The sequence below is a fragment of the Dermacentor silvarum genome, chromosome 2, assembly GCF_013339745.2.
Source record: "Dermacentor silvarum isolate Dsil-2018 chromosome 2, BIME_Dsil_1.4, whole genome shotgun sequence".
Classification (NCBI taxonomy): domain Eukaryota; kingdom Metazoa; phylum Arthropoda; class Arachnida; order Ixodida; family Ixodidae; genus Dermacentor; species Dermacentor silvarum.
In genome coordinates, this window is record NC_051155.1 from 109558428 (window position 1) to 109568048 (window position 9621).

Sequence of the window (9621 nt, forward strand, 5' to 3'; positions counted from 1 at the left end):
TAGGCAAGAGATGCGAACATTAGTAAACGAAATGGCAATCACTCTTCGACAGGAATTACACCAGTTAAAACACGAGTTTCAACAAGATAGAGAGCGCCTGAGCAATCAAATGCAACGGGACAGACAGGAACTCGAGGAGAGTTTCACGCAAGGTAGGCAGGAAATAAAGGAATAAATCAAAACCACCCTGCAACAGATGTTCATTGAGCTAGCCGAAGAGCTCAGACAACAAATTCGCGATGAAGTTACTCAGACGGTCGTCAACAACGCCACCCCCGACCGCACCCGTGTTAATCCGCTCGAGGCAAGAGAATATATCCGGGCACATCCATAGGCCCGCCCTTCATCTCAGGCCAGTTTACAATAAAACATGGCTAGACAACAAAATGTAGCGCAAACACACAATGGAACTGCCGCAGTTTCCGCCGGAAACGAGGAAATCTAACGCAGTTCATACACGCACAGACACACACACCAGACATATTGGCACTACAAGAAACATACATTGAACCTAAACTGACTGGATACAATACTTTTGTAGCAGATGCAGCCACTTGGCCCCAGCTCCAAACTAATACGTTCCCCAGCCTTGCTCTCCGCCACACTTTTTACCCTAGCCAGTACCCCGACAAATGTCCTTTCTGTGGTGGTCACCCAAACCTCTACCATTGTACGTGGGAATGCTCCAAACCACCCGGCTTACCGAGAATACCCAACCCCTCCCCATCCCTGTGGGAAGCCGCTCTTTCCAGCACAGCCTCCCACGACCAGCGATACCTGATCGACCGGGCCAGCCGGATAGCAGCAGCAAATGGGGCCCTGGACTGAGGGCTCCCCCCTCTGGGACTTCGTTACAAATCATCAAAATAAAGTTTTCTACTACTACTACTACTACTACTACTACTACTACTACTACTACCCATTGTGCAAATCATTTTCACAATTCTTCCCTTCAGTACACTGAACACGATGGACGAGTACACTTCACAGTTGTACGGTTAATAAGCTAAATTGACGTTAAAAAATTAATTTTCTTGTTTTAGCATCCACGTTGATAGCAGCACTGCTGGACGCCGGAGCGGGAAACAAGAACGATTTACTGGAAGCTCTGTCCACGTTATTATCGATGCTCTCATGAGGAAGATCGAGTGGCTCCCTTCGATGACTTGTACAGGCATCCATTTTGTCCTCGCACGACAGTAGCGAAAGCGATAGTGGGTTTCCAACACATTAGCTTCGCGCGATAACAGGATAAGATACACGCCCACATGGTCAATGTATTGACCTTGAACTCGCCGTAGGCGGCGTGAAGCATCACGTCGGCAGTGCTTCCGGCGCTCTTCGTGCTCCCGGTTTCGAGATTACGCGGCGCCAGTCTACAATGCTGTTGGCAAGAGGGGTGCTAGATCCAATAAATACAGTTAGGTAATTAACCTTAGTTTTCACAGATAAGACTGCGACAGCTCCGTTACCATATACTTAGCGCACGTTGGCGGGGCGAATGGTGAATTTCTTCGCATCTTTTTTAAACGGTTTAACATTTATGTTCTATCAAATGAGATAAAATGGGCTGGTTTGCGCTGTGGTGATCCCATAATACGTGTTGGTGTAAGAACACACATAAGGTTTCAGCAAAAGAGCAGAAATTAATGTGAACGTTATTGAGCAACAACGGAGAAGATACGGTGCATGCTATGTTTTGGGCGAAAAAGCAGCACCTTCGTATTAGTGCGGTTTATCAGTAAGCGGGTAATAATTGACCAGGTGTGTCTTCCTAAATATATATTGGCTGTTCTCACAAGAATATTTTCTTTAGCACCAGTGAAGAATTAACTAGTGTGATCTGCGTAGACAAGATCAATAGTGTTGTGAAGTGCTACACTGTCTTCAATGTAATTATAAATATCAGGAAGTCCAGAAAACTTCCCTGTGGTACGCCATGATAAACGCGTTTTGATGAAGAAAGTTCCTTTATGATAGATACCTGCTCATCGTGTGCTAGGAATCTTTTTATTAAATCCAATGCAAGTCCACGGATTTCATTGTAACATAATTTTCCTTGCATTGTTTCATGATTATTCCTGTGAAATGCCTTGCAAAACTCTACAAGGATGCCTAGTTTTATTTTTTTTTAATTTTTGCTTCGGTGTTCCTTAATAATATTTGTGGTGAAATATGGCGATTTATCTAGATATGCCAGATTGAAACCATACGGCGATGCGGTTGTAATAGAGTAGCCAGTTAGGAATTTCGATATTATTGTGCCATTATTTCTTTGTAAAGGTTACAAAACTATTTGCGATATAGATATCGGCTAGTCGTTTGCTAACGTGTTCTTATCGCCTCCATTATGTACAGCACTCACTATCGCATTTTTGAGTTGATCCGGGAGTGGTTCCGTTTCCAGGACAAGGTTATATGTGTATCATAAATACGGAATTATTACATAAAGAACAGAGCAAACTGGGTGGCTGTTGTTTTATACCGCAATCTCTTCATCCTTGCTCACTTTTGGCTTCTTAAATATAATAAATATTTCGGGTTCATTCGTCGGAGTAAGGTAAGTTGATTGCAGAAGCGGTGGCGATAACTAGCGTACAGCATGGGAGTGATAGCTGCTGTGCACTACTGAAGTGCAAAACTCATTGAACTTCTGAGCTATGAGCTAATGATTTTCTACTGTAGGTTTAATTGGCTATCGTGAACTCTTCAACAGTGGCCATCATCGTACTATAAGACAGTATAGAATTTACCTTTCGCCACATATGTTTCGAATCTTCTATACCTTCCAAAATCGGTTACGAAGTCATGCTTAGCATATTTTAATGTTTTGTTAAGGTCGTTAATTTGCGTTTAAATTCTGTTAATGCATCAGGACCTTGATTTCTTAACACATCGTAAAACTTCTCTTCTACGCACCATGTTTATAAGTTTCGATGTCATCCATGGTATTCGCGCACGTTTAGGCTTACGTTACTTTGAATTGGAAGTGTTAGTGACATAGCGAACAAACTTTATCTATGAACAAATAACAAGCTTCACTAAGTGCTGTGAAAAATAATACATCGGCCCATTAGGTGGATGATATTTTATCTCTGAATGCAGCTAGTGTTCGTGGAGAAATATGTTGAGTGAGAACGTCTGGCAGCGAATCTTTAAGCAATTTTAGGTGCCTGTCATCCAAAAAAACGTACGTAGGTGATCACTAATCTCTAAGTTAATTGAGGCAGTTAGTACATTGTCATGTATCGTATTTGTAATAAAGAGATCGATCATCGATGCACTACGGTAATGCGTGGAGGGGCACAGATAACATTTGACATCGTGTGCAATTCGAGTAAAATGGACAGTTTTATGATTGTTGATAGCATGTCAGTTTTACGATCCCCACCGAGTAATACTGTGCAGCTAACAGGATGACAAATAAGAATGGTATGTCTAGAAACGAAATGAAATGGGCGCCATGGTCGTCAATAGCTCAGTAGCGTAATGCACACAAAACTTCCACATTTTACTGTAACCACTTGGTAATTTTCATTTGAGATTGAAAGTTTATCAATATACTCATAGATACAACCTAAGCTCAAATAGAAACCAATGCCACCACCTCCCTTGTTTTTTTTTCTGTTCAAGTCAATTGGTTTGCATTCTTCAAGCTGTTTGATGTCCCTGTCATTACAGTACCACGTTCCAGTCATCAATAGAACAGAGAACCTAAAGAAGAATAATTCTAACAGAGTGCAAAATTTGTCATCCTTAGCACGAGCCGATTGTTTTATATTTAATTGTAGTACAGTATGAAGTGAGGAAAACTTCACATAGGGCGGATGCAGCCGAGAAGGGCTATTGTAAAAGCCGCACATTATGCTAAAGTGCACAAGCAGAAATTTAATCTACTGGATTCAAATACGTTCTAGATCATGATGCTTTGTTATGGTCACAACAGGCTGACCATCATCCTTTCGCAGAAGAACCTTGTCATTCTCGTATCACACATATTTGAAGTGACTTTCCTTGTTCCACCGTTTAGCTGAGAAAAGCAGTGCTTTACAAGCCTGGGTAACGTATTCTTTGAGAAATACAGAATTCAACTCGGATTTGAGAACCTTGCTTCTATAAGCCCATGAGTCACGATCAGCCTGCTGCAAGAAGCGGAAATTAACGTCAGAGGTTTGCCTTCTTTTGCAGGTAGCCTGTGCAACACTATGACTGACTCAGCCAATAACTCAGGCACCTTACTTTTCGGTGTGACCTCAATTTACTCATTCGCTTATATTATAATTATGCCTCAATTACCTCATGCAACTACATTGCCCCCATTATATAGAAACGAGCTACAAAGCATTGTGCGATCCAGCTAGAATCTAGGAGGTCATTCATTCAATAAGAATGTGTATCTGAAATTGTAGTAGATTGCAAGAGAAGAATCATCCAACTCGCGCCAATCTGTGCAATAGACAATACCTCAGACAGCCCCTCTCGAGATAGCTGCCATATGTAGGTTTCTATATGTGCGCTTCGACGACCGTTGATCTCGTGGGACGAACATATCTCTTTAACAAAGACAAAAAGAACGGATCATCAAGGCTACCTAGTATAAAAGCCGGATTGTGAACGCAGCTTCTTCACAATTAGCTCAATACAGCCTTAGAAATATCCTGTGGGCTTCTGCTGTTGGTAAGTAGACCTACACATGCCGCGGTTGAGTTCTCGCTGTAATGTGTGAAGCATTCCGGTTTACACATATAACACGTTATGAAATATGACCTATATGAAATACGATCCTCTTTCATTTTATAATTAGTTGAGAAATAAGAAAATAGGGCAGGATATTTTCTCAATGTGTGCTAGTCTTTCTTGTATATGCTGCTTGCTTGGAATCATGCGTGTCACGCACCGCACCTAACAGAAAATTAAATTTGGGGTAGGTATCAGCGTTTAGTCTAGTAGCAAAATAATCTCATAAATAAAAATGCTCTCAATAAATGAAGAGTTCTTTTGACGCAGTGATCATAGGTTACTACATATTGGCCGTGTTGGTTGAAATTAGCCCAATAATATTTTATTTTAATGTAAACCCACATATATATGTTAAAGATGGTGTGCTTGAGATGCTGGTGCTCAAATAGTCGCAATTCGAAGCACTGAGGCATGTATTTGCGCATAAATGTGAGATTTACGCTACCACAGAATAAAAAGAAAACGTTTTTCATTCCTGACAGACGTCATGAGGCACCTTTCTGCAGCCATTTGTCTCGTGGTCCTCGTCGCTTTTACGGGTACGTATGGATATTTCTTCCACTAAACAAGAAAGAGAGTTATATACTAGGAAAGTGTTGTACGTGAATAGACATATGAAAATTAAGCAGCAATAAATGCAGCAATGAAATGTCTGCAAACAAAACTTTTACGCTGGCTACACTTTTCTGTTATCTCCAAGGTTTCAACGCCACAGTTCAATGCGTGTTAGAATGCAATGATTGTGCACACACAATTTCAAGGGCATTGTCATACTGCCTACGATGGCTTGAGAGCGCCTTTAATTTTACACTCCAGTTCATTGTTCATTCTCGAAATTAACTCACGCCAATTTCTACAGACATCACTACAAATCTCAAAATCTTGCTCTCTTGATAGGGCAATACATATTAATAAACCTTGTTCAAAGTAATTATCAAGCATACGATTTGATATTACCATTTGTGATAATAATTTGTTGTAAGTCACCTCAGGCACTACTTTATACAAGAATGCCATCAGCGAACCAAATGTTCCTGCGATATTCTCCGTTTGTCAACACGTGTAATGCTTCCTAATGTACCGCATCGAATATTGCAAGCAAATAGTTCCTTACAGACCTTCTAACGTCTAACAGAAACGATTCATGCCATTTCAGTGAACGCACACACCATTCCTGAGGAAGAGTCTAACTTCGACGCAACATTTGACAGCGCGGCCAAAGGTGCCGCTCAAGACGCTGTTCATGTGGGTGAGATCCTGCGAGAAGTGGCCCAGGCCCTAGCTGATGACGAGGACATTAATGCTGAGGTGCGTAGGAAAACCAGGGTGAAAGTTAGGCTGGCAAGCAATCATTTTCTCTGGAAGAACTACCATCTACTTGTGTAATAGCAGTTGTAATAGTCTGTCTACAAAATATATTTAAACGCTTACTATAGGGGGCGTACGTATCCGCGCCCTACTGAAGGCTCCCTCCGAGTAAGAGAAACTAATATGGAAGGCTTTTGCTCACAGCATGAATGGGAATCAACTGCGAAGCCGGAAACACGTTGTAGACATAATATTTTGAACACCACCTACTTAGGCTGAAGGGTCATTCTCTAGCTAAGCAACTATGGCAGTGAGTCAGATATTGGACGTATGTTTCTTAAAACATGTTGACGGCTTTATTTTTACTTTTATGCACTGCATCAAATGCACCCCTACGCACTATTTCACGTGCCTAAATAATAATATTAGCCATTACTAATTTCTGACTGTTTCCGAAGCGTGCTCACTCCATAGGTGCATGCGGTATATCTTAGAAAAAATATTGTGCGATATCGCAATGTGCATTCGCTGTGAAAACGTGTTTAGGCGATTTTCTATGCTAAATAAATTGTGTTAGGTGGAATATAGGCTTTCTGCCCGCATACTACTATATCTAGACTATTAAATTGACGAATGCGCGTTGGCCCTCCCGTAAAACGAATAACATAATCAACTGTCACTTCTTTAGCAATCGCCTCAATGTTTACAGGTAACTATATGTTCGGAAAAATGTCCCTCTTTCTAGTATTGACCGGTGCGATACAAACAATCTTAGTGGAATAGCCGTACAGTCCAAAGAAGTGGGTGTCTATGCTGCCCTGGTGGCTTACAAGAAAGTTACTAGTCACAAACAAGGGCCTGTCGTTGCGTGAGACATGACATGGCCAGATTAGATGATTGCCCTGTTCTCTGACATAGCAACGTCCTCTTACTGCCCCGCACAAGTTCAGTAAAAAAGATACCCTCTGCTCACCTAGATTTACCGAAATGTGCGAGGAGTGTACTAATGACGGGTGGATAAACGGTCTGAAAAAATAATGTTGCCAAAAGAGGGATAACAAAAAGCTCAACTATGGTGCATCTCACATCTATTTCCTTTCTTTAGCTACTCTAGGTGGGGTCCTCTTTTGCATACGTGCGTACTTCAATTTATTTGTATTCCTGCAGCTTTCACACAGCTATCAATAAGTTGAACACTTTACAGAACGGATGCTCAGCGCTCCTAGGGATTTGAGCAATTAGGCGAGCAGAAGTCATGTCTATTAGGATGTACAATATAGGAATCAAGTCTAATTTACAAGCTCCTAAATAGAGAAGTTAGCAAAGCACGACGAAATGCTGTTGTATGGTCTGCCGTAATAAAGTAATAATAATAATAAGTGCTTGTTCGTATCAAAACTATAGAGTTGGCCAGTGGCGCACCGACGGGGGGGGGGGGGGTTCGGGGGTTGTAACCGCCCCCCTGAGGCTGACCCAAGCCCCCCTTTTGTTTAACCCCTTGTCTTTCCTTGCGAATTTGAGTACTGCAACTAAGATGTAAGACGCGCAATCGTCTGCACACTCGTAAAAAGCACATTTTTTGACAATTTCCCGTGAAGAAGTTGAAATTAGTGCTGTTTAGATGGTATCGGCAAACTGTCACACCCCTCCCCCCCCCCCCCCCTGCCAGAGATCCTGGGTGCGCTACTGGAGTTGGCACAAGCTTTTTACATTTTTAGGGTTATGTAAGTCTCTATTTTAAACCTAAGTCAAATGTTCATCTTCTCACGTACTAAGCATAGTCACCTTCCGTAAATGGGCACTTCGTGGTCTTAGTAAACATATATGTGAAGAAAGTGGCGTAAGGAATTGGAGCTAACGTTTACGCGTCGATTCCCTACATTTCATCTTTTAATGGCTACGTGCTTTCATTTTTCAGAGCGATGAGTACTTTTTCCGTGCTCTGTGGGAGAAAACAAGGGACGCTTTGAAAAACGCAACTCAAAAGGTGAAGGCATCCGTAAAAGGGGCATACAAGGAGGCGAAGGACCACATAAAGAAAGCCACTGAGGACGCCCAGCAGAAGCTCAAGGACAAGGCAGCAGAGATCATATCCAAGTTGCTAACCAAAGTTATGAGTGGCTATGCCTTGGAAGATTCTGAGAGTCGCGGGAACTTTGTCAAGATGTTTCTCGATGTCATCATGCGAGCAGCCCAGCGACTTATGAAGATGGGCAAAGCTTTAGAAAGCATTCGTAACTGATAAAAACAAATAAACCAAACAATTCATTTCATAAAAAACGCTTTGGTGTTGTCTTTCTTTTAAACTCGTATTTGCTGTGACACATTCCTGAAAACAAAATAGCAAGGAAAAATTAGAAAGGCAGGATGGTTAACCAGGTTGCACCTGGTTAGGTACCCTACGGTGGAGGCGGCAAAAGCCGGAGGAAACGGAAACGATAGGAGCAAGCTGCAAGAAACAATGCGATCCCAGTCATAACTCTGGTCGCCGGCCGCGCATGTAAAGGTGGTCGCTGAGCCCTATCGTCTATTAAAAGCGTAAGAGGGCTCTTGCAGCTCACTGCGCATATCGTCCAGTCGCAATTATATGGCACAGAAAGTCTGGCTAATAATTGTAACCAATCAATCAATAAATGTATTTACCTTACCAAAAAACCACAAGAAATGTAGAAATGTAAAACTGCGAGAAAAAGCTGCGTGTTTGAAATAAAAGAAATACAATCAGAAAATAACTGGATAAGCAGCTACACAATGAGTAACGCTACAGTAACAACGTTCAAATGAGAGACAGAGCTAAAATAAGGAAGGAAGAAAAAGACTATAAAAACAGGAAAGGGATGCAGCTAGAAAGAAGTGCCAAGAGAATGTAGAAGCTCGGACACGTTTTGAAACATATCAAAATGGATAAAATGTTAGTTGCAAAGAGTTTGCATTGTATGGAGGGCCGAAAGAGGCAGAAACGTGAGAGAGCCTATGTTCCCTGGTAGTTTCCTGCGGAACCCGTGGCGAAACAGAAGCTAGTAGATCCGTGTATGTAATAATTCCATGAATGATTTTGTACATAGAGAGGACGTCGGTACGACCATATTTTCGCCTTAAGGACGGATGTCTACAATAATTATTCAAACTTAAACAACCGTTGTTGCACGAGGTCGCTGAATTATTGTGTTATTTGGATTGCTTGTGTCGTTTCCCACCACTGGGGCGTATCCAAGCAATGGGAGACATGTTGATGGGCATAATTTAAGGAGGGGAGTGCGGTACGGAAATCTTTTGCAAATGTGCAGAATGAACCAAGCGCACGTCGGCGTCGTGTTGCTACGCGCTTAGAGTGGCAGGATAAGCTTGAAATTCTGTAAAAAGCACATCGCGATTTGTTATTTCAACAACCCTGGCCAGTAGTTCACGACCAAGAAAATAAGAAAACGCCATATATGAACTTGATGCTTATGCGACATAATATTCGTTCTGGATTAATTTCGAGTGAGCCCGTTCAATTGGTACAATTCAGAGAGCAATTCAGAGAACAAAGCGCCAAGGCTACGCAGTACTGTGTATCTCTTTGATTATTTT

General features: G+C 41.9%; 1 protein-coding gene across 1 annotated transcript; it reads left to right on the forward strand.

Annotated features, from left to right (window-relative positions):
- The first annotated feature begins 4620 nt into the window (after window positions 1–4620).
- Window positions 4621–8324, forward strand: LOC119441685 (uncharacterized). Its single transcript, XM_037706281.2, has 4 exons — window positions 4621–4677; window positions 5223–5279; window positions 5897–6048; window positions 7967–8324. The coding sequence occupies exons 2-4, from the start codon at window positions 5228–5230 to the stop codon at window positions 8288–8290; spliced, it is 528 nt and encodes a 175-aa protein (XP_037562209.1). The 5' UTR covers window positions 4621–4677; window positions 5223–5227; the 3' UTR covers window positions 8291–8324.
- The last annotated feature ends 1297 nt before the right edge of the window (window positions 8325–9621 follow it).

Bases quoted from the DNA above. Each gene is read 5' to 3' on its own strand.
- LOC119441685 (XM_037706281.2), top strand. From the start codon at position 5,228: ATGAGGCACCTTTCTGCAGCCATTTGTCTCGTGGTCCTCGTCGCTTTT. The intron at 5,280-5,896 runs GTACGTATGGAT...ATGCCATTTCAG, and splicing joins GGTCCTCGTCGCTTTTACGG to TGAACGCACACACCATTCCT. The intron at 6,049-7,966 runs GTGCGTAGGAAA...TTCATTTTTCAG, and splicing joins ACGAGGACATTAATGCTGAG to AGCGATGAGTACTTTTTCCG.